This window comes from Microcaecilia unicolor, chromosome 5 (genome assembly GCF_901765095.1).
Source record: "Microcaecilia unicolor chromosome 5, aMicUni1.1, whole genome shotgun sequence".
Classification (NCBI taxonomy): Eukaryota; Metazoa; Chordata; class Amphibia; order Gymnophiona; family Siphonopidae; genus Microcaecilia; species Microcaecilia unicolor.
This window is the reverse complement of record NC_044035.1, coordinates 283,480,596-283,506,314: the sequence shown is the minus strand read 5'-3', so window position 1 is coordinate 283,506,314 and position 25,719 is coordinate 283,480,596. Positions and strand designations below refer to the sequence as shown.

General features: G+C 44.2%; 1 protein-coding gene across 3 annotated transcripts in view; it reads right to left on the bottom strand.

Annotated features, from left to right (window-relative positions):
* Positions 1 to 2,000: 2,000 nt before the first annotated feature.
* HTR1F (5-hydroxytryptamine receptor 1F) overlaps positions 2,001 to 25,719 on the bottom strand; it is a 229,344-nt gene continuing 205,625 nt past the window's right edge. For all 3 annotated transcript variants that reach the window (XM_030204243.1, XM_030204244.1, XM_030204245.1), the window contains one exon: positions 2,001 to 3,800. In XM_030204243.1, the coding sequence (XP_030060103.1) occupies positions 2,656 to 3,759 (1,104 nt within the window). In that variant the 5' untranslated portion in view covers positions 3,760 to 3,800 and the 3' untranslated portion in view covers positions 2,001 to 2,655. The remainder of the gene's footprint in view (positions 3,801 to 25,719) is intronic.

Sequence of the window (25,719 nt, the reverse complement as noted above, 5' to 3'; positions counted from 1 at the left end):
TGGCTGGCCACAGGGGAGGAACAGGGAAAAAGGAGAAACAGTGTCCTCAGACATGGGTGGCTGCACAGGAGAGGAGGGTCGCTGGACATGGGTAGCTGCAGGTGGGGCAGGGGGACAGAAGGGTCGCTGGACATGGCTAGCTGCAGGGGGGACAGGGGGAGAGAGGAGGGACGCTGCACATGCGTGCCTGCAGGGGGACAGGATGGATGCTGAGGGGGGGCCTGAGACCACATGGGTGGCTGCAGGGGGGAGCAGGGGAGACGGAAGGACGCAGCAGGGGGAGAGGAGGGTTGATGGGGCATGGGTGGCTGCAGGGGGATGCTGGACATGGGTGGCTGCAGGGGGAACACGAGGAGAGGAGGGTCGCTGCACATGCCTGGCCTGCAGGGGGCAGGGGAGAGGGAGGGGTGAGGGGGTTTCTCACCCACACACGCAGTCACTCATTCTCTGTCTGCCACATACACTCTCACTCACACACAGTGTCACACAGAAACACAAACACTGTCTCTCACACACTCTCTCTCTCTCTCGCACAAACACATACACTCTGTCTCTCTCTCTCTTTCACATTCTCTCTCTGACACACACGCTCCATCTCTCACACACGCTCTTTCTGAAACATACACTCCAAGGAAAACCTTGCTAGCGCCCGTTCATTTCTAACAGAAACGGCCTTTTTTACGAGTATATATATATATATATCATAGTTCCTTTCCCTTCTCATGTATATATCCCCTATATTTATATATAGTTTTTTCTTCCTTCTCAAATTTTATAAGTTGTGTTAAATGTGTAAATATATTGATAGGAAGCAGCTGTTTGTGCCATCTTCCTAAGCCCTCAGCAGTGCTGGTTGTGAGAAAGGCAACATGCTGAACAGAGAGTAAACTGTGGTTTGTGCACTGCAAAGCACACTTGTTGGTTTATAGTTTATTTAAAAAAAAACGTGATATACCACTATTACAAAATAAATGGTCACAGCATTTTATATTATAATTATAAAACTATCCAGGGCACTTCATTCAAAGTATGTACAGACATTGATATCGTGCTGAAACCTTCGGTTGTGCTGGATGTCTGTACATGCTTTGAATGAAGTGCTCTGGATATTTTATCTATTCACATCTGTTTGAATATCATTGTGATCCCTAAGTAGGCGTTTTATCATGCCGAACACAGACCGCGTTGGGTCCTGCTGTACAATATTTAATAAAGTACCTATTAAGCACTAGTTCCTGTGGTGGAGTGTCCATTTCCATCCTCTACTTCTTGTTGATTGAACTTTCTATGTGGAGATTTTCCCTTTTTGCCTCATCGATCCAGCTCTCTCCTCAGACCCATGTTACCCAGACTAAGGGAACGTCTTTTCATGTGCAGCATTATATATGGACATTGTATTCTCTACTGTTTTAGTTTGCCCAGCTTAAAAGATGTCATGAAGTGAAACAGTGGACCAATGATCATATTTGAGAGACTGCAAGTTGTTCTATGAGTAATGTATGATCTTGACTTTATACAATAGGCACACTTTTAGAAATTTTTATAGATACCCTATCTCCTATGTATCACTATAATGTGCCTGTGTGGCATCTGCTATGCCACATACAAATCATAATAATAGTATCTTTTCACACAGATCTATAAAATACTGTTGATAGGGTACAGTACTAGCTTCTTGTTTCACATATAGAGAATTATCATGCACTATGGTTCCCCCAAAAAGGAGTTGGTATGGTTAACCTTTTCCAGGCAGTAGATTGTGAAAAGTTTTTTTGTGACCTGTAAATTGTAATTAAAATTGAGATATTTTTTCAATGTGTATGTTATTTGAGACTGTGAGGTGATTAAGAATGAGGGAGTATACAACAAATTTAATCACATTCAGCTAAAAACAATCTACCCTAAATTTCATTAGCCTCCTGTTCAATTCTACCCAAGAAAGAGGAAGAGAAGACAAGGGTTTATAACTTCTAAAAATTTTATGGTACTTACAGCCATAACTTTCCCATCACTGAAAGGACATATTAGCTTATGTGCCCTGCAACAGACACACCCAACTAGTAATTGAGAATGGTGCTTTTCAAAACCAGATACTCCAACAAGAACTTTCGACAGGATCAAACTCATGTATTTTGTTCTATGGTACTTAACCCAATATACATTGCTGGGCTTAGGCTGAAAGCATCACATGAGAAAAATACTCAATTTATTGGAAGAATTATTCTCAAAACTATATATAAGACGTTTGGGTCTTTTTAAACACAGCCTTATTTCCATTAAGTGAGTTTTGGATACATTCCATTTCACTTGCAAATACAATTAAGTAAAAGCATTTAAGTTCACTTCAGGGAAATTAATCTAAGGGTTGTATTTTATAGGGAGTCAATCAATACTCATTTCATGTCTGTTTCTGGAATCAAATTATATTATTCTTTTGTCTAATGTTATAAAACTCAATCATACTGAACTTAAAATTTTCTTCTTTTACAAAATTATATTTAAGTCTCAATAAAGCATGGCATTAAGGGCTTGTTCATAAATACAATAAATATCTGCTTTATATAATTCAACTTGTAAAAATGTATGTTTATCATTTAAAAAAGGCCCTCGTTATTAGTATTGCAGTGCTTTCTTAAGGTCTGTAACAGTGTTTTCTTAAAGATAATGTCTACATCGCATGAGCTTCTGGAATGCCTTCTTAAAATCTTCATTGAAGATTGTATAGATAAGCGGATTGATCAGAGAATTGAGGTATCCCAACCAGGTCAGAAAATTGGACATGTCATCAGAAATGTAACACGTGGAACAGATATTAACTATAACTTCTTTAACAAAGAAGGGGAGCCAGCAGATCACAAACGCACCCAAAATTAAACCCAGAGTAGTTGCTGCTTTCCGTTCCCTTGTGCTAGAGATTCTCTGCTTTTTCCATATTTTCTCTTGCCTGCTTTCAGACTTTGGATTCCTTACTGTAATATGAATTCTGTCAAAGTCAGTGGAGGGATCAGAGAAGGATTTTTCTGTTATGCACAAGGTAGAACTCATTTTGGAACTCTTGCCAGTTTCCAACAGAGCTACTCCATTTTGTTCCTCTTTGGCCATCCGACTTACATTCCTTTTATGGTATAATGATTTTGCTGCTCGGTATATTTTGTAGTAAAGAATAAGTATCAAGGCTAATGGGATGTAGAAGGCTCCAAAGGTGGAATAAATCGTGGAAACAATGTGGTCATGTTTGATAATGCACTCATCTTCCCTGTTATTCCCTTGGTGTCGCCAGAATAACGGAGGCATAGATATAAAAATGGAAATGACCCAAACCACTGCTATCATGAATCCTGCACGCTTGGGTGTCCTTTTCCTGGCATACTCTACAGCATCTGTGATTGCACGATATCGATCCAATGCAATTGCTGAAAGATGCAAAATTGAGCATGTGCAGCAGGTTATATCAACACTTAACCAAATATCACAGACCACTTGTCCCATGATCCAGGTCTCCTTTACAATGTAGGCAATGCTAAACGGCATCACCAGGACAGCAACTAGGAAATCAGTAACAGCAAGGGAGCATATTAAGTAGTTGGCAGGATGGTGGAGCTTGCGGGTCACAATTATTGCCGCAATCACTAGAGAGTTGATGGCAGTTGTAATCAGTGCCAAGATGGAAAGAGTAAGTGATGTAAGAATCTTCATGGTTAAGCCTTTTGTCAGCTCTTCTGAAGTGCAGTTATTATCAGTTGAGTTTACTAAATCCATGTTTCTCTATAATATTAATATTCACATGACAAATTGGGCACCTGGAAAAAACAAGGAAGTATATCAATAGACAAAATAACTAGGTGAAAACCCATCATTATTACTATCATTCTTTACCTGTTTATTATGGATGGCAGGGCCGCAGAGAGGGGGGGCAGGGGGGACAAAATTCCCCAGGCATGGGCCTCCAAGGGGGGCCCAGCGCCGCAGTCCCACCCACCCTCCGTCGTCGACTGTCTGCCACTGGGCCGGGCCCCCTGCATTGAAATCACAGCACCTCTCACCTCTGTGTGAAAGCGCTGCAGGCAGCAGCAGATCGCCTCCGTTCAGGCCTCCTTCCCTCCCTGTGTCCTGCCCTCGTCTGATGTAACTTCCGCGAGGGCGGGACACAGGGAGGGAAGGAGGCCCGAAGGGAGGCAATCTGCTGCTGCCTGCAGCGTTTTCACACGTAGGTGAAAGGCGCTGTGATTTCAATGCAGGGGGCCCGGCCCAGTGGCAGACGGAGGGGGGTTGGGGTGGGTGGAGGGGGGAAGCAGCGGCGGCAACCCGGGGGGGGGGGTGTAGGGGGGGAGCGGCGGCAGTGACCTCAGCACAGGCCTGGCCCAGTCTCGGTGGCCTTGATGGATGGGAGAGGTTCTGCAGATAAATAGTGAGTGAGCAGGGATGAAGGCATGATGTTGGCTTTTAAACATAATTTGAAATTCTTCTGCCTACACATTTAATATTTTTTCTTGCCACATTTTTACACTGTTTCAGCTTCTGTTACCTGAAACAGGTTTGTCAAAACCTTGTACTTTGGCAGACATCAAACATTATCTAGGCATCGTGGACATCCTCCATGCAAAAATGATCTCCTAGTCAGTGGCGTAAGAAGGGGGGGGGGGCGGTGGGGCGGTCCGCCCCGGGTGCACGCCGCTGGGGGGGTGTCGGCGCCTCGCTGGTTCCTTGCTCTCTCTGCCCCAGAACAGGTTACTTCCTGTTCCGGGGCAGAGAGTGCAAGGAACCAGCGAGGCGCCGACACCCCCCCAGCGGCGTGCTCTCGGCAGATTGGCCCTCCCACCCGCCCCTCACCGCCTTCCAGGTATATTCTCATGGGCGGGGCGGGGGGGGGTGTTGCGCTACGGAGGGGGGGGGTGCGTCGCGCTGCACCCGGGAGGGGGGGTGCGCAGCGGCGACCCGCCCCGGGTGTCAGCTGCCCTCGCGACGCCACTGCTCCTAGTCTGAAACCTAGAGAGGAGAATAAGGTGGCTATTTTAGAAGCTCTAGTCCTGTTTTGGACATCTGCATGGACATCCAAAACTGCAGCATATCCGTACAACAAGGTGGTGTGGTCTGGGTGTGTTTTGGGTGGCACTAGGAAGGGACCAAAAGATGGATGTCCAATTCTGATTTCCGAAAGGGAAGGGACCTCCATGTCCAAAAAGATGGACATCTGTATTTAGATCTGGTACTTGGCATGTTCAGGTTACAGAAAGGTGCGCCAATCGAGCAGTTCTCCACTAGAAGGAGTAAGTGAAGTCACAGTAGATATTTTTCTGTCTCTGGAGGGCTCACAATTTAAAAAGAAAATTACAAATAGCTAAAGTTGAATTTGAACCTACAACCTGTAGATCTCTGCTCTGCTTCTCATTGGGCTACTCTAACCTTTATACTACTTTTCCACATGGATATCTGTGTGGCCATTTTATAATATGGATGTTTCTACACTGCCAAAAGAGACATCCATATCCCTTGTTTGGACCCGTACTTAGTTTGGATGTTTTTGATCATAAAATGGATGTTCATGCTGGATATAGCTATCACTTGGATGCTCATTTCTCATGTATTTTAGACCAAAAACAGATTCTTTTGTAAAATGCATGAAACATGGACATGTATATTTGACATACTGACCCAGATGTCCTTATTCTGAGTTGGATATCCTTTCTAAAATCTGTCTCCACATGTTCTTATTCCATGTCCTAGTGTTCCTTATGTCAATGACAATTTAACTGACAGCTGAAATGTTTCATGTCTTCTTAATCAGATAACAGGAAATAAGTGTAATGTGAGCATTCATTGTCCTCAGTGCACAAATTCATAAACTGAACTAACTCATGAAATAAAACTCTTAGGGGGGAAGTTATACATGTGGGCTACTATTAAGGCATGCTCTTTTATTGTTAACCCCAGTTATTAATAGCTAGGTCTCATGGCATAAAATGAGACCAGCAGTAAACTAGAATTAGTTGGGGGTAAAATAGCATATCTAAATGTTCTCCCACGTCAGGGGCGTAGCTACGGGTGGGCCTGGGTGGGCCCAGGCCCACCCAATCACAGCTCAGGCCCGCCCAATTTGTCCTGCTCCTCCAATCCGGTGCTGTCTTCTAGGTGCCGGTTAGGCTGCAGTGAGAGTGCTGCACAGCCTTTCAGTTCTGCCCTGTCGTAGGCGGCGTAGCTAGGCATAGCCAGGTGGGGCGCAGGGGGAGCTGGATTTTTAAACAAAACGGCGCCTATGCAATTTTGAATCGGCGGGGCCGGCACTTTTTTTTTTTTTTTTAAATTTGCAGTTTCTCCTCTCCCTTCCCTTCCCTTCTCTTCCCACCCTACGGTTCCACAAAACGCTTCCCTCTCCGAGTCTCCAAGCCCAACACCACTCTCGCTGCAGCAGCAACAACAAACTGCTTGATTGGGTCCGGCAACGGATCCTTCTGCCTTCGTCACGAGTCCCGCCCTCGCGCAAACAGGAAGTGCCTGAGCTGGAGGAGCGAGTCGAGACGCGGTAGAGGGAAGGAAGAGAACGAAGCAGGTTTGATGATCCCCGGGGGGGGGGGGGGGGGCGACGACACAGAAAGCGGCGCTGGACTCGGGGAGGGGAATGGAAGGAGAGAGGGGAACAGCGGTGCTGGACTCGGGAGGGGGAGAGAGGGGAATCAGAAAACAGTGCTGGACTCAGGGAGGGGGGTTGAAGGCAACGAACTAAAGGAGGAGACGCTACTACCCACTTACAAGAGGAGAAGAAATGGAAAGCCCAACCTGGGAAAGAATTTGTAAGGCTGACTTATGGAACAAGGGGAAAAAAAGACTGGGACCAGCCAAATTCCCAGACAACAAAGGTAGAAAAAATATTTGTATTTAATACTTTGTAGGGACTGAGGATACTGCTTTGTAAAATGTACATTTTTTCCTATTTTTATTTTGCAAAAATGTACATTTAAAAAATGTTTTATTTTACATTTCTTTCTCTTTTTTTTACCAGTATTTATTGCACTGTTTATAGAGTCTAGCTTCCTTGGGCAGATTGGGGGGAGGGTCTCTATTTCAATTTTTGTTGTTTTGTTTTGGTGGCTCCGTATTCTGTATTAGATTGGTAGCAAGGAATGTTGTCACAATTGTGTTTCTGCCAGGTGCTTGTGACCTGGGTTGGCCACTGTGGAAAAGGAAATACTGGGCTAGATGGACTGTTGGTCTGACCCAGTATAGCTACTCTTACGTTATATAGATGAGGGTCTGTCCATGTTCTGCATCTGTGACTGAGGTGAAGGATTCTGCTAGCATGTAGTATCTGTGTAGGAATGTGTAACAGTGCAGCTTGTTCCAGTTTCCCAACAGTTTCCCAATATTGGTGCTCCAGAGCCTAGTGTAATATATATAGCACTGTCTTTTCATAGGTGGGTTCAGTCTGTTATGGTGTGGTAAGTTTGGTGTTCTAGGGCAGTTCTGAAGTACCCCCTTGCCAGTCAGGTTTTCAGTATATCCACAATAAATATGCGTGACATTGATTTGTATATACTGCCTCCATTAAATGCAAATCTTTTTCATGCAGATTCATTGCGGATAACCTGAAAACCTGAACGGCAAGGGGATACTCCAGGACCACCTAGGGAAACACTTCTCTAGGACCTACTGTAATATTTATATCACCGTCTTTTCATAAGTGGGTTAGGGCTGTTATGATGTGGTAAGTTTTCAGTATAGGTTTTGGGTGTCTTTTTGCAGAGGTTTGTGTTATTTCACAAAGGGGCCTGTTTACTAAGGTGCTGTGTTTTTTAGAGCACCTACACTTAGTGCGCTCGCTATAGGGATATTGTAGGCACATACATGGTTAACGCGCGTTAAAAATGATAATGCTGTTTAGTAAACAGGGCCCAAAGTGTCTAGCCCTATTTGAGGCTCTGGGGCAAGGGCCACCAAAATAAAAATGTTCAAGACTAGTGTTCTTCACATCCTGTAAAGTCACCACACAAACAAAAGCCCATCTTGATTTAAACAAGGTGTCTAGCAGTGGAAGGACTGGGTGTGCTATTCCTGAGGTGATGGTCACGATTTGAATATTTTTATTTGAAGTTAAGAAGACAGGTTGCCTGCTCTGGCCAGTCCAGGGACCTCTTCTGCGTCCTGCCTACTGATGTAACTTACTGTTTCCTTGTAGGCAGGACACAACAGAGACATCCTGTATTAATCAGTGCCTGCTACAGCCCCTGAGCAACAACACAGACACTACTGTCTAGCTGACACCAACTGGCGCCTATTTTATAAAAGTCTGCTCCCCCTGCGATGAAAACCTGGCTACGCCTCTGGCTAGGGGGGATGGAAAAAACGGCGCCTATGCGCATTCATCGCCAGTTTAGTTCCTGCAGCGCACGTGATGCCAGTTGGCTGGATCGGATTCCTGCCTTGCTTTGCTGCGGATGGTTGGCGGCGCCGGCGGCACCTGCTTGCCGCTTTCAGCCCACTCAGCCGCCTGCCCCCTGTGCTGCCAGTGCCTGCACTGCTTGAAGCCAAGAGAAGGAGCAGAACGTCGTCCAGAGAGCTCAGCCGCAGCCATTGTAGTAGTAAAGTAGCTTACCACACAAGGCCGCTGCGGCTGGGATGAGCTCTCTCGACGACGTTCTGCTCCTTCTCTTGGCTTCAAGCAGTGCAGGCACCGGCAGCACGGGTGGGGGGTGGGGGGTCTGGTGTGTGTTGCAGGCTGCACTCGCTGCTGCAGCCCAGCTGTTTGGCGGCAGCAGCGCTTGACCGTGGTTGGTTGTGGAAAGCTGACTGCTGGGCTGGCGCCATGGCTGTAGTAGAGATAAGGTAAGGGACCGTTCCCACAGCACATGTGTGTGCTGTGGGTCGCTGACTTTGTGGGTTGCTGAGTTCCACCTCTGCGGCACTTGTAGGAGCTATCACCCGACCCGACCCGTCCCCAACACAACACAGGACAGGACAAGGAGGTTGAAGAAAACAGAAGATGGGGTGTTCCTATCTAGTCCATTATACGGACTTTAGCAAAAGAATTTTCAAAATAAATGTGTAGTCCATCTGTAAAAAGCCTAAAACAGTTCCAGTTGGATAGGCATTAGACAGTGCCTTAAAAGGTGGAGGTGGGATTTTGTTTTCTTTTTTTACTTATTTTTTTTTTATTTATTTTATTTATTCAATTTAAAGAAATATACAAGAAACTTCTTGATTGGAAAAGCATCATAAAAATAAAAATATGTCAACAGAAATTAACAATCAAAAAGGTAAATATTGATACTCAAGTCCATAAATTGGAAATCCAAAATTTAGGAATTCAAGGGGAGCAAAAAAAATAATAGGAAATTAATAAGGATAACACAATCTCTACTAGAAAGAGTTAATCTTTTCCTTAACGCTTATCCTTTTTCACCAAGGCTATAAGAGCTGATGCATGTGTTGGTTCTGTAAATACATATTTCTTCTCTTCAAGTCTGACTATGCACTTGCAGGGGTATCTTAAAAAGAAGGTACCCCCCAAGTGCAGTATTTCAGGCTTACGGAGCAAGAATTGTTTCCTCCGCTTACGAGTCTCCTTAGAGACATCAGGAAATAATAATATTTTATATCCCAAAAAGGGTTTATCTTTATTACGGAAAAATAAGCGGAAGATCCAATCCTTATCGGGCAATAATGCAACTGTCGCAACCAAAGTCGCGGCAGTTGCGAATTCGGAGTCAGAAGTTTCAAGCAAAAGAGAGATATCCAATGGAGTTTCAGGCATTTGATTCAATTCTTTTCCTGGGATATAATATGCTAAGGTAAAAGGTGGCAAATTCTGCTCTGGTATGTTCAAAATGTCCCGCAAATAACGTTTTAGCATATCAAGAGGAGGAACAGTTTTTGTTCTTGGAAAATTAACAAATCTTAAATTATGATTTTTTGTATAATTATCAAACATTTCCATCTTTTTTCTAAGATTTGTCAAGTCATTAGTAATTAAAGGTTGAATCGTTTCCAATTTCATAATACTTTGTTCCATTTTGTCAATTTTTTCATCTATAACTTTAATCTTCTCCTCTGTTTTTTGTAAATCCATCTCTAATAGTTTTATTTTAGGTGCAGTTTCATTAACTTGTTTCAGGAACGTTTGACCCAGGGTAGAAACTAAGTCCCATAAAGTGTCCAGTGTAACCTCTTTCGGTTTAACTAATAATTCCTTCGGTATTTCAAACCTTTCAGAAGTTTTCACACGCTCACTCTGTCCTTCGGCTCCTCTCCCTTCTATTTGCGGCGGCGTCTCTCCTTTCTCTAATGGAAGCAAGACCTCGTCTCGACGTTCTTCCGGGTCCATAACACCTAAACAGGGAGACCCCGTCGAGTCAGCGAGGAAGGAGCTTGAGCCTACCGGCTGGGGAGGTGGAGTTCGCATAGCGGGGCTCAGCGTGGTTTCAAGGCTAGGGGAGACCGATTCTCCCAAAACGCCGGTACTCCCTACTAGCAGCATTCCGCTGTTTGGATTAACTTCCTGCGGTCTGAGAAAACGGTCGATTGGACCAGGTAAAGAGGGGGTTAGCGGCGAGGCCCTGACCGTCAATCTCCCTCGGCGTTTTGGCATCGTAGGATCGAGACTCGCAGCGTCTCAGTAGAGTGCGGCCATCTTGGATTTTTCTTTTCTTTTTTTTTTTTTTACTTATTTAACAGCTTTTTAATTTATTTGAAACCTTCCTATATCTAGAGTTAACTATAAAATAAAAATTGAACATCAGTAAAACAGCTTAAAAATTATTATAGCTGGTAGAAATAGCAGTGATAATCTTTGTATTTTGTGCTCATTTATCTACAAGTTTCAGTGAGAATATTCTATTTCTTGATCTTAACTGTTCATCTTAATTGTTTCTGTAATCTGCCTTTGGGAAGCCTGGTGTTATAAAGTGACATAGTTAATGATTACAGATAAAGACCTGTAGGGTCCATCCAGTCTGCCCAGCAAGATAAACTCATTTTACATGGTATGTGATACTTTACTTGTATACCCCAGTTTGATTTCTCCCTTTCTTTCTCAGCCCAGCCCAGTACTGCAGGTAATACAATTTGTAAATGCTTTTTTTTAACATCATAATGGTGGGATGAGTAGGGGGTAGGACAGGGCTGACACTAGGCTACAGGGAGAGGTGGGAGTAGGGTGGGGCTGATGCCAGGTTATATGGATAGATAGGGGGTAGTGTAGAGAAAGGAAGGGCTGATGCCAGGCTATGTGGATGGATTGGGGGGGGGGGGTAGGAAAGGAAGGGTAGGGCTAATGCCAGGTTATAAGAAAGGATGAGGTGAGCAGGGAAGGGAAGGGTAGGACTGATGTCGGGCTACAGGGAGGACAGAGCTGATGCTGGGCAATTGATGAGGGTTGGTCTGTGTTCTGCATGTAACCAAAGTGATTCTTCTGGCATGTGGTTTGTGTTGGGATCTATATCAGTCTGAGTAGTCTGACTTTTCCAGATAGAGGCGTAATGCTGTTGTGTATATTCACTGCTGCCTTTTTAAAAGTACTGTTATTAGTATTTGTGTGTTCAGAATTGGTGGTGTTAAAGTTTGCTACATAGGCTTTGAGTATGTATGTGGTTTATATTGATGCTGGACAGCTGTTGGGCAGACTGTTTATTAGAAATCCTTCATCAAGTGCACTTTAAGGCATTATTTAGGAGTATCTCAAGAAATGCTACTCTCACTTATATATATAGTGCCCATCCATATTAGCTCTGGGCCCACCCAAAATGTCAGGTCTGGCTACGCCACTGTCCCACGTTGATAACTATGCCCACTGATACCCTTAATACTTTCTGTTTCCCTTGGATATTCTTGTAAATGTTTAGTGAAGTATTTGGGAGCGAATAATATTTTCTCTACCCTGAAACAGCTGCAAGTATTTTTGGACTCAAGATGTAGATGATAATAGTTAAGATGCATGGACATATACCTGTTGTTCACGCCTAGAACCTTTTACATTTAATTGTTTTTTTTCCAAAATAATTCCCCTTGTTTAAAGTTTAAAAAAAAACAACCCATAGAGGTAAATTCTATATAGGTCACTAAAAGTTTGGTGCCAAAAAACGGCGAATTAAGCTAGTATTTTATAATGGCAGAGTTATGTGCCAAACTGTTATAGTATATTAGTGTGAGTCTGCATTTACATGCCAAATTTTAGGTGTGCAGAAAAAAAAAGGAGGAGAAATTCCAAACCTCAAGAATGCATATAAAGCCAACAGCCAAAGGTGAGGGAACAAAAGATGAGGAAGCCAAAGCTAATCCAAACAATCAGGTCTTTATTGTTTCTAAAGCACTGCTCAGTTGAGCCTCTTGGACAATTGACCTACAGTGCTTTAGAAACAATAAGGACGGGATCATTTGGATTAGCTTTGGCTTCCTCTTCTTTTGTTCCCTCACCTTTGGCTATTGGCTTTGTAAACTTTAGGTGTGACCTCTTATGTCATATCTATGGCTGGCGTAAATGGTGGAACCCAAATTTGGCAGTTGGGTATATAAATGCAGCTATTCTATAGCAGTAGCATAGGAAGGGGGGTGGTGGGGCAGTCCGCCTCAGGTGCACGCCACTGGGGCGTGTCGGCTCCGCTGGTTCTCTGCTCCCTCTGCCCCGGAACAGGTTACTTCCTGTTCCGGGGCAGAGAGAGCAGGGAACCAGCGGAGCCAACGCAGCTCCCAGCGACATGCACTGGGGGCAAATCAGCCCTTCCGTCTGTCCCTCGCCGCTTTCCGATGTAAGTACGCGCTCAAGGGGGGGTGCGCTCCGGAGGGGGGAGGGTGCGCCGCGTTGCACCCGGGGGGGGGGGTGAGTGCAGCGCGACCCGCCCCGGGTGTCAGCTGCCCTCGCTACGGCACTGTTCTATAGAGCTCATAATGTTGGAAAAAGCTTATCTTAGCCATTTTCAAACAGAAAAAAACATCCAGATTTTCTGTTTGAAAATGGCCGTGAGATGGATGTTTTTATGCTGAGAACGTCCAAAATGAATATCTAGCTTCCAAAATGAAACTCTAACTTATGAACGGCAAAAAAACAGGGATAGGGACGTCTGTCTGGCATCATTTTTAGAAAAATGGCCACACAGAAGTCCAGGCAGAGCAAAGGGATCTTGCCAGGTACTTGTAACACTTGCTGTGTTTAGCAAACAGGATGCTGGGATATGGCAACACTTATGTTCGTATGTTTATGTTCAACCATAAACATCCATCTTAAACACTAGTTAATAAGACTTAACGCGATCTAGACAAAACCGAAATCCTATCACTTGACTGATTAACTTATTTGCCTATTAATGAACAACCACTAATACTTTAATCCTTATGTCAAATATGATCTCTATAGTTGATGACCTAATGTATATTACAATCCAATTTATAATTCAGGAACCTTCATGCAATACCATAATGTATTCTTCTTTACCATGTATGTATGCACATGGTATATATATATATATCATAATCTGTTCCATGTATGTTACGTTCCATGTATGTTACCATGTATGTATGCACCTTAACGTAATACCATTTGTAATTCTGTTACCCAGAAATGGCAACCGCCATTACGGCAAATGTAAGCCACATTGAGCCTGCAAATTGGTGGGAAAATGTGGGATACAAATGCTACAAATAAATAAATAAATAAATAAAAACAAAATGCTCCAAAACTAGGAAAACATCCAAGAAATTTGAAAACAAATTTGTTGTCTGTGCGCATCTAGCTTCCTTCCTACTTTATTGTAACCCATTTTTGCCATAAAGATTTTATAGATGCCTACTATTAGCAGCATGCAGCTTACCACTTGTTCTGCACCCATTTTTATCATTCCCACCTTTGTAACTCTGTTATACCTTATTTGTCCTGTTTGTCTGTCCTAGTCAGATTGTAAGCTCTTTCGAGCAGGGACTGTCTATGTCCAGTGTACAGCGCTGCGTACGTCTAGTAGCGCTACAGAAATGATAAGTAGTAGTAGTTATCAAGGCAATACTTTGTAGAAAGAGACTTGCCTTCAAGACACTGAAGGACAGTGGCACATTGTTTATTTTCGTGGCATCGTGCACACGGATTGGAGATTTTAATGAGTTTGGGAGTTTTGAGGCTTCTAGAAGGAGGTTAGGTGATGGACATCACCATGGCACTAACTCAGGTGGCATGATTAAGGGAAAGGGAATTGGGACTTGATATACCGCCTTTCTGAGGTTTTTGCAACTACATTCAAAGCGGTTTATATATATTCAGGTACTTATTTTGTACCAGGGGCAATGATGGGTTAAGTGACTTGCCCAGAGTCACAAGGAGCTGCAGTGGGAATGGAACTCAGTTCCCCAGGATCAAAGTCCACTGCACTTTAAAAGGGGTTAGCTGTGCATTTGACAGAGTCCTCAACTATCTTAACAATCATTGCATCTTGTTGCTTAATTGTTGTGTAGTTAATACCGCCGATGATACTCGGCAGTCACTGATGCAGACTCTGTCTGATTGCCATAATTGAAACTATAGCAATCACACCGTCATCACATTTACTGAAACACATTCTGCCTGGGTAGATTGCTCAAATGTCAAAACTAATAATATCTGATTCTTTTTACAATTGGCTAACTCATTCTGACATATCCCAATTGCCATCCTGTTTATGATCTGAGCTTTTTCTTTTAGCATCTTTCGTCTTTGGGCTTCAGGTTCAATCAAAACAGTCTTCTAATCAGCTTCAGCAACATGTGCCTTCATTTCCAAGAATCAACCCCACCCTTCCCCATTTTATATCACCTAGCTCAGTTCAATCATTTTACTGACAGTCCTTGGCCTGAAAGCACTAACAGTGACTCCCTCTTCTACAGTATAATATGGACTCTGAGGCTGGCAGGGTGTAGACAATGATCAGTGTCTGAGATTTTAATAAACTATGAAGGTACACACATTACATGCACACATTTACAACCTTTGCTCACAGTAGGTGTAAACTTGTGCGTGCACATTTCTGTCCTGTTGGAGCTAGTACTGCATGCCCATTAAAGCAGTGCTATGCTAGAATCCTTTCATTTTATAACAGGGTGCCTAAATTAACCACCAAAAATGCACTTTAAATTTACAGAATACTAGCATTTATGAGGGTGAACGTGCAATTATGTGCAAGTGTTGCTAGCAGAGCGCTCAGCGGTATTTTATAAAGTATGCGCACAAATACCTTAGGGGCCCTTTTACTAAGCCACGTTAAAAACTGGCCTTAACGTGCCCTTGTGAGGCGTTTTTCCTGCATGCTAAGGCCATTTTTAGCACAGCCAGAAAATGGCCGATTTTCCATTTTCTGAATTAATGGCCATGTGCTAATAATGCCTATTTTGTAGACAGTAAGGGCTCATGTGCTAATCACACACTAATCAGTTAGAGCTTGGTAATGCAGTTGCGCTAACTATTTAGCGCAGAATTGTCCATTCGCTGCCCCCCCCCCCAAACACCACCCCTCCTACAAAAAAAATACTTATTTTTTAGTGTGTGGTGTTAAGTACATAAGTGTTGCCATATTGGGATTGACTGAAGGTCCATCAAGCCCAGCATCCTGTTTCCAACAGTGGCCAATCCAGGTCACAAGTACCTGGCAAGATCCCCAAACAGTACAATACATTTTATGCTGCTTATCCTAGAAATTAGCAGTGGATTTTCCCAAGTCCATTTTAATAATGGCTTATGGAGTTTTCTTTTAGGAAGGTAGCCAAACCTTTTTTAAACCCCGCTAAGCTAACTGCTTTTACTACATTCTCTGGCAACAAATTCCAGAGTTTAATTACATGTTAAGTGAATAAATATTTTCTCTGATTTGTTTTAAATTTACTACTTTGTGGCTCCATTGCATGCTGCCCTAGTCCTAGTATTTTTGGAAAGAGTAAACAAGCGATTCATGTCTACCCGTTCCACTCCACTCATTATTTTATAGACCCCTATCATATCTCCCCTCCAACATCTTTTCTCCAAACTGAAGAGCCCAAGCCGTTTCGGCCTTTCTTTGTAGGGAAGTCGTCCCATCACCTTTATCATTTTCATCACCCTTCTCGGTACCTTTTCTAATTCCACTATATCTGTTTTGAGATGCGGCAATCAGGACTGCACACAGTATTCAAGGTGCAGTTGCACCATGGAGCGATACAAAGGCTTTATAAAATACTCATTTTTATTTTCCACTCCTTTCCTAATAATACCTAACATTCTATTTGCTTTCTTTGCTGCCGCAGCACACTGAGCACATTGCAAAATTACTGCATCTCATGGTAAGCCCTTTTAAGCTGCGGTAAGCACATGCTACTGCTTACCACAGCTTAGCAGAAGGAGTCCTTACTCCCAGAGTCTATATATGATAAATAAATAAATATGGCAACTAAAGTTGTGTGTGCAGTTTGGCAGTGTAGCCAAATTGAATGCGCAACTTGTTTAACAAGCTAATCAGTGCTGATAATTGCCCACTAACAAGCAATTATCAGCACTAATTGGCACTAATTAGAATTTATGCTTGCAACTTTTTAAGTATATTCTGTAAAATGGTATGCGTAAATTCGAATTTGTGGATCTCAAAAGGGAGCACGGTCATGAGAGGGTCACAGGCATTCCTAAAAATTACGTGCACTGTTATAGAATATGCCCAATCCGCGCCTGTTAGGTGCATGCATTTATACCGGGTTTTAGTTGGTGTAAATGGTCGCACCTAAATTTTAGTCACAGAAACAGGCACTATGGGTGAGAGTCTATATATGGCGCCTAAAAACATGGTATGGCATGGTATATAGAATATGCTTAGTTGATATTCCAGCACCTAAAACTACATGCCTCCATTTACACCAATGAAAACATGGCATAAATCCCAGCACGTAGAATTAGGCACACAGGGCCATATTCTATAACTACATGTGTACATTTTGGAATGCCCACAAAACGCCCATTTCCTCGCCCATAACCACGCCCCTTTTTGCCTGCACATGTTAGAAGTGAGGTGCACTACATTACAGAATATGCTTAGCGAGTTGTGCATATAAATTCTAATTAGTGCTAATTAGTGCTCATTATTGCTTGTTAAGAGCTGTTATCAATGCTTATTAGCTTCTTAAGCCAATTAAGTTATGCATGTTATTATAGAATACGCTTGGATTTCGACGCAGATCTCTAGGCGAGATATATAGAATCTGGGGGTATGTATATTCTATACACTGCGCTTAACTTAAGGCGAGGTTTCTAGAATAGTGCTAAGCGCATTTTTGTCACTGATTTTTTAGACGCAATATATAGAATCTGTTCCTTAGTGTGTAAATGCAAGGGGGAAGGAGCAGGGTTCCCACTTGCATTCATTAAGTTACAGAACACTGTAAGTTAAGAACGAAAGTATCGCATTTAGGTATGCACATTTATGCCAGCCTTAGATATGGTGTATGGGGCATGTCTAAATGTAGGCACGTTGATGCTGACTTATACTAGTATATGGACATTGTGGTGCACAGATGCTGTAATAGAATTGGCGCTCAGTATGCAACATCGACACATACAAATTGTGGTGCCCAATTATAGAATTGCCCCCTTAGTGTGCTAAATGGGGCATTTTCGATATGACATCTAAATCAAATTTGGAAAACATCAAGTGACTAACATAGCGATTTTCAAACTAGAAAAACAACTATCTTTTTGTTTCGAAAATGGCCATTTCCTAGACATTATGGAGATGTTTTATGCTCAGTTCTTTTTACTTGTGTGACCATTTTTGAAAAAAAAACACTGAGGGGAAAACGTATAAAAATAAGCCATTGGGATGTAGGAGGAGCCACCATTCTCAGTAGACTGGCAACATAGACATCCCAGCAGAGCAGTGGGGCACCCTAGGGGCAGTGGTGTGCTGGAGCCGGCTCGCTCCGGCTCGCAAGATCCGGTTTTTAAATTTTGGCCGGACTTGCGAGCTGGTTGTTGGAAAGGGCGAGCCGGCTCTCCCTCCCTCCGCCCTCCGGATCCGGTCCCTCACCGATCCTACCTTGACTATTGAATTCTTCGGGGCAGGCAGTGTTGCCTGCCCACTGCTATCGCTGACTTTCCTCTGCCGCCTGTTTGCGCTTTAAAAATGGCCACTGAGACTTCCAGAGGCGGCCTCGCGAGACTTCTGTAAGTCTCGGCGGCCATTTTGAAGCGCGGTCGGTCGGCGGAGGAAAGTCAGCGATGGCAGCGGGCAGGCAACACTGCCTGCCCCGAAGAATTTGATGGCCAAGGTAGGGTCGGTGAGGGACCTGATCGGGAGGGAGGAAGAAGGAGAATTTGCGGAACAAGTCGGGAGGGGGTAGCAGGGGAGAGAAGGGAGCTGCTGGCCATGGGTGGATGGAGGGCAGGGGAGAGAAGGGAGCTGCTGGCCATGGTGGATGGAGGGCAGGGGAGAGAACGGAGCTGCTGGCCATGGGTGGATGGAGGGCAGGGGAGAGAAGGGAGCTGCTGGCCATGGTGGATGGAGGGCAGGGGAGAAAAGGGAGCTGCTGGCCATGGGTGGATGGAGGGCAGGGGAGAGAAGGGAGCTGCTGGCCATGGGTGGATGGAGGGCAGGGGAGAGAAGGGTCGCTGGCCATGGGTGAATGGAGGGCAGGGGGAGAGGAGGGGAGAGAGAATAAATGCTGGACATAGATGGAGGGGAGGGAAGAGTGAGGAAGGAGATAAGATAAGGGAAAAGGAAGAAAGGAGAAAAACTGCACATGGATGAAGAAAATAGGCAGAAGCTGAGGACCAGAAATGAAGAAGAAAGGAGGAAAGCAAAAGAAATAAATGGAAAGGAAGCCCTGGAAACGGAGTTAGGAGGACAGATAGCAGCAGAATTGGATACTGGGCCAGCATGATCAGAAAAACAACAAAAGTAGAAAAAAATCATTTTATTTTCATTATAGTGTTTGGAATATGTTCACTTTGAGAATCAGGTGCTCAACATTAAAAGTTTATATTTATTTACTTATTTATGGCATTTTATCCCACATTAAACATGAATTAGATTGGAACCTGGGATCATTTAATTTTTTTTTTCCTGGAGAGAGTGATGCATTGCCCCCCCCCCCCCCCCCCCACACCCACTGGCTATAGCCAGCTCTGCAATTTTGGGGGGCGCAGAGTTGGACAGGGGGGGGGCACAGAGGTGGACGGGGGGGGGGGGGGTGCGCAGTGGTGGACGGGGGGGGGGGGGGGGGGGCGCCGAGGTGGACCGGGGAGAGAGCCTGTTGTTAAAAATTTACCAGCACACCACTGCCTAGGGGGCACTGCAGTGGACTTTACATATAAGGTCCTAAGTACACAACTCACCATTACCTCCCTTATATTGTATGAGGAGCCCAACAAAATCCTTCTGTATCCAACTGTGTACCATTACAATAGCCCTTGTGTCTGCAGGTGTCATCTATATATGGGTACAGTAGGTTTTTGGTGGGCTTTGGAGCACTCACACTTTCCAACATAAGTGTAACAGTTAGAGTGGGATATGGGCCTGGGTTCCCTTCTCTACAATGCACTGTACCAACCACTAGGCTACTCCAGGGGTTTGGAAGGGGTCACTGACCACTGGGGGAGTAAGGAGGGGGGTCATACCTTAATCTCTCCAGTGGTCATTTAGGGCACCTTTTTGTGACTTAGTCATGATTGAAACAGGTCTAAATCTAAATGTCTAACTTTTAGCCCTGGACTTGTTTGCTTTGTTCCATTATGGCAGAAAAATGTCCCAAGTTTTCGGAATGCCCAAATCCTGCCCACAACAGACCCCTGACATGCTGTTTTGTGATTTGGATGTACTGCAAATGAACTGCATAGAAAAACATCTTTAAAATGGGTAGCAAAAATAGTGATTTGGATGTTTTTGACAAAAAAAAAAGTCCATCTGCCTCTTTGAGCCAATTTTTGGATGTTTTTCTGTTTTGTAAATGAGCCCCTAAGTGGCCTAAGATGCTCCCAGCCTATCATTGTCTTTGTCATCATCCCCCATCTTGTTCTCTTCCATAAATCTGACCTATACTGTTCCAGCTGTAGCCGTCACCTTTCGTTGCCCTTACCATCACCCATGTGCAAAAGACGTCTACCAGCTGTAAACTACTGCTTCACTGCCTGCAGGAGTTCATTCCTTCTCATTTCAGCCTTTAGAATTGCAAGCAAGTCAGCCTGCAACTCATGCTAGACAGCTTGCCATCTTCCTCTCTCTACACTCTTCCCTCCCAATCCCAATTATATCTGAGATGAGGTCATCCTTTGTTTGGTAGTTTCCAGTTCTTCTTCTAATATAAGTTGGGCACAATTCCTACATGGTTGTCCTTTCATTAAGCATTGAAAGCATATGTATTTGAGCAGGCATTTTCAGATTGAAGGACTGGTGGATTCATGTGCCGATAACCAGGTATAGCCTGGTGCTGAATATTTTGCTGTCCTAATATACCTCGATACTTTAAAAATTAAACCTGGTTTTTATACCCTACATCAGCTGTGTTCTGTTCACAGCTATCTTTTAAACATTGATAATTTTCACACTCTTTTACATGGTTTGTTCCTGTCGAGGCTAGGTTATTGCAATATAGTCTACGTGATAAGGATCTCCATATCACTTTTACAATGGCTTCAAACATTGCAAAATTCTGCTGTTATGCCATGCATGAAAGTTTGATCATGTAACCCCTCTCCTATTTGGCCGTTATTGGCTACCAGTGAAATTTAGGGTACAGTTTAAAATTATGCTACTAATTTTTCAAGCTTTTCATTTAGTTCTTCTGTAATACCTTGCTAATTTCATTATACCCTACCATCCTCCAATCACTTAGGGCCTCTTTTACAAAGCCGCACTACCAATTCTCAGTGCGGCAAATAAGAGGAAGGGAAAGGGGAATGGGACTTGATATACCACTTTTCTGAGGTTTTTGCAACTACATTCAAAGCAGTTTACATATATTCAGGTACTTATTTTGTACCAGGGGCAATGGAGGGTTAAGTGACTTGCCCAGAGTCACAAGGAGCTTCAGTGGGAATCAAACTTAGTTCCCAAGAATCAAAGTCCACTGCAGTAACCACTAGGCTACTACTCCACTAGCAACATGCCATGTAGAAGCCTGCCCTTGTAGATCAGCAATGTGGCTGCGCAGGCTTCTGTTTCTGTGAGTCTGATGTCCTGCACGTACGTGCAGGACGTCAGACTCACAGAAACAGAAGCCTACGCAGCCGCGTTGCTGATCTGCAAGGGCAGGCTTCTACATGGAATGTTGCTAGTGGAATAGCAACATTCCATGTAGAATCTCAAATAGTAGCAACATTCCATCTAGAATCTCCAATAGTAGCAACATTCCATCTAGAATCTCCAATAGGGAAAGAAGAAATGGGACTTGATATACTGCCTTTCTGAGGTTTTTGCAACTACATTCAAAGCGGTTTATATATATTCAGGTACTTATTTTGTACCAGGGGCAATGGAGGGTTAAGTAACTTGCCTAGAGTCAAGGAGCTGCAGGGGGAAACAAACTCAGTTCCCCAGGATCAAAGTCCACTGCACTAACCACTAGGCTAGTCCATTCAATTCCTATGAGCTTCCTCTCATTTGCTGTGTGGGAATCGGTAGTGCAGCTTTGTAAAAGAAGCCCTTAATGACCACCACCTGGTCCTTCCTAGACCTGTCCTTGCATATTATGCATCAACATGTCATTCTGCAATCTTTTTTTTGTAGCGTCAGTGACTGGAATTCATTCCCCCTATCATTGAGGGTGGACTTGTCATATTTAAGAAATTAGTAAAAACATTTTTATTTTGTAAGGCATTTGGAGACTTGATGGGCTAATTAATAGCTAAAGCTGTGATTTTCATCTGGTATGGTTGGTTGCGTTTGTATGTTCTATCTGTTAAATGATGGCCTTGTTTACTGGATGAGTTTGTTGTTTTGTCAAATTGTGGTTGTGAATCCTGATGTTGCTTGAATATTCCCTGTCCTATTTATATTGTAGTTCCTTTCTTATCTTTCATTTTAGCCTGTTCACCACTTTGGCCTGCCTGCCAGAAAAAGCAATATAGAAAGTCTAATTAAATTAAACTTATCTGGGTACCAGCACTTAGGGCTGGATTCTGTGTACAGTGCCAAAAGTTAGGTGCCAGGAAGATGCACGCGAAGTCCGTATTCTAAAATGTGCCTAACCTTATAGAATACTAGCGTAGAGCACAGGTGTGCCTGACTTTCGGAACTGGACTGGTTCTATCAGGTGTAAGTCTGATGCCCAAAGTTAGGTGCAGATAAGCATCATTCTCTAACACGGCACCTAACTTTTGGGACTGCCAAGACCCCACCTAGGCCCCTCCCACGGCCACACCTACTTTGGGTTATATGCAGGAAATGTTAGGTGCCATGTTATAGAATAGTACGCAGAGGAAATCCGCATGCAAATCCAATTAATTGCTTGTTAATTAACACCAATTAAGTGCCCAATAATTAATTGAGTTACATGCAGATCTCAGATCCACGCACAAATTGAAGCGCCCAACTTTGGGTGACCTATATAGAATCAGACAAGTTCCAGCTCCACCCCAGACCACCTCAGCATTATCTGAATAGCACTTGGTGGTCAGTAATGATTTTCAGTGGCATTATCCTGGTAATGCCACTGAAAATCAGTGGCTGGCCCTGATGAATAACATTCATCAAGGTAGGAGATGCTCCTATCTGGATAAGTATTGCTGAGTATCAGGCTCTCACTGTTTATCAGTGTTTTCACAGTGCATTGCTTTTTCTGGTGGAATCTTAATACATACATTTTTGCAGCAGAGAAGTTGTTAGCACAGAAAAAGTGCATGCAGTGGGAAATTGAAGTTAAGCCAGGGACAGGTGAAAGAGTTCCAGGATAAGTAGGGATAAAGCTTCTTGTTTTATCCAGTGAACACTTGTTTTACTTTTTATGCATTAGGGGTGTTATATCTGTGTTTGTTGGTTAAAACAATTTCTTTGGGACTGATTTAATTACTGATTTAAGTTAATAGCCCAGTCACGTTATTGTTTTGAAGATGGATAATGTGTCAATGTCCTAGTTTTTCTACAGGGTGTTGATTGATGTTTTTTTCTTGTTTTACTTGTTTAGTGTAATTGTGTGTTTTTATATCTTTTTATTTTAATATGATATTTTTAATGATTACTTTTTTTGTACTTTGGAAAGGGCGGAATATAAGTAAGAAACCATAAACAATAGAACCCTTATAATAACTTAAATTGTCTTTACATTTTTTAAAGTTTTGCATGATATTGTTGCAAACCAAAACATTTAACTAAAACTGCCTGAACAGCCAAGTTAATAACACATGCTATCTTCAGCAGGGCCTATAGGAATAAAATGGATCCTGTGGCAGATAACCTTTAGTAAAAGACTCCCATTAGAAGTTTTCTAGAATAAGAATCCTTACTGCATCTGTAAGAGTCAGAAGCCAAGAAAATGTGGCACCCTTTTATTATTATTATTATTTCAAGCAGACCTCGACATGTTGCCTGTGCATATCAGAGATGTGCATTTTTTTTTTTTTTTAAACGATGTGGGAAATGTCAATATTTCATATGTCATTTCATGTTTTCTGCCAAAATTGTGTTGCAAGATTGCATCAGACATGACTATGGTTGGCATGATGGTGTATTGCTGACTGGCCTATTTGTAATACCAGTGTTTAATCATGATGGAGTATAACCTGCATGTAGTGGCTGCCTTGTTGGGCAGACTGGATGGACCGTGCAGGTCTTTGTCTGCTATCATTTACTATGGGGCCCTTTTGGTAAGCTGTATTAGGCATTAACACGTACCTAGAGCAACAAAAAAATGGACTACTGTGGGACACGTTAGAGTCATGCTGTAATTTTGGAATGTGTGCATGCTAACTGTATGCCAATTGTTTTTTTGGAGGGGGAATATTAAGGCGGAGAATGGGTGTTCCTGTGCTAACCAATTAGCATTTATACATTACCATGTGCTAATTGGTTAGTGCAGTGATGGCAAACCTATGGCACGAGTACCAGAGAGGGCATGCCATAGGCGTAGTTTGACTGTTTCATTTGGGGGGGCAAAGAATGGGCGGAGCATATTAGCATATCATTTGCATATATACATATGCAAATGAATATGCTAATATGGAGGACGGAATTGAAATTTACAGGCAAAATATCACAGATGCACATTTCAAAAAGCTGACACATTTCAATTAATAAATTATGAATAAAATACTTTTATCTACCTTTGTTGTCTGATCATTTAGTTTTTCTATTCGCTTTGGTCCCAGTGTCTTCTGTTTTAAGCAGTGTCTTCTTTCCAGTAGGCTTCCCTCTGCTCCCCACCCTCCCAGTCCCATCCATCTCTTGCTGCTTCCCTCTGCTCCCCACCCCTCCCAGTCCCATCCATCTTCTGTTCCTTCCCTCTGCTCACCATCCCTCCGTCCCATCCATCTTCTGCTCCTTCCCTCTGCTGTGCCTGACCTCTCCCAATCCCATCCATCTCCTGGTGCATCCCTCTGCTCCCCACCCCTCCCAGTCCCATCCATCTCTTGCTCCTTCCCTCTGCTCCCCACCCCTCCCTGTACCATCCATCTTCTGTTCCTTCCCTCTGCTCACCATCCCTCCGTCCCATCCATCTTCTGCTCCTTCCCTCTGCTGTGCCTGACCTCTCCCAATCCCATCCATCTCCTGGTCCATCCCTCTGCTCCCCACCCCTCGCAGTCCCATCCATCTCTTGCTCCTTCCCTCTGCTCCCCACCCCTCGCAGTCCCATCCATCTCTTGCTCCTTCCCTCTGCTCCCCACCCCTCGCAGTCCCATCCATCTCTTGCTCCTTCCCTCTGCTCCCCACCCCTCCCAGTCCCAACCATCTCTTGCTCCTTCCCTCTGCTCCCCACCCCTCCCAGTCCCATCCATCTTCTGTTCCTTCCCTCTGCTCACCATCCCTCTGTCCCATCCATCTCCTGCTCCTTCCCTCTCCCAATCCCATCCATCTCCTGGTCCATCCCTCTGCTCCCCACCCCTCCCAGTCCCAACCATCTCTTGCTCCTTCCCTCTGCTCCCCACCCCTCCCAGTCCCATCCATCTTCTGTTCCTTCCCTCTGCTCACCATCCCTCCGTCCCATCCATCTTCTGCTCCTTCCCTCTGCTGTGCCTGACCTCTCCCAATCCCATCCATCTCCTGGTCCATTCCTCTGCTCCCCACCCCTCCCAGTCCCATCCATCTCTTGCTCCTTCCCTCTGCTCCCCACCCCTCGCAGTCCCATCCATCTCTTGCTCCTTCCCTCTGCTCCCCACCCCTCGCAGTCCCATCCATCTCTTGCTCCTTCCCTCTGCTCCCCACCCCTCCCAGTCCCAACCATCTCTTGCTCCTTCCCTCTGCTCCCCACCCCTCCCAGTCCCATCCATCTTCTGTTCCTTCCCTCTGCTCACCATCCCTCTGTCCCATCCATCTCCTGCTCCTTCCCTCTCCCAATCCCATCCATCTCCTGGTCCATCCCTCTGCTCCCCACCCCTCCCAGTCCCAACCATCTCTTGCTCCTTCCCTCTGCTCCCCACCCCTCCCAGTCCCATCCATCTTCTGTTCCTTCCCTCTGCTCACCATCCCTCCGTCCCATCCATCTTCTGCTCCTTCCCTCTGCTGTGCCTGACCTCTCCCAATCCCATCCATCTCCTGGTCCATTCCTCTGCTCCCCACCCCTCCCAGTCCCATCCATCTCTTGCTCCTTCCCTCTGCTCCCCACCCCTCC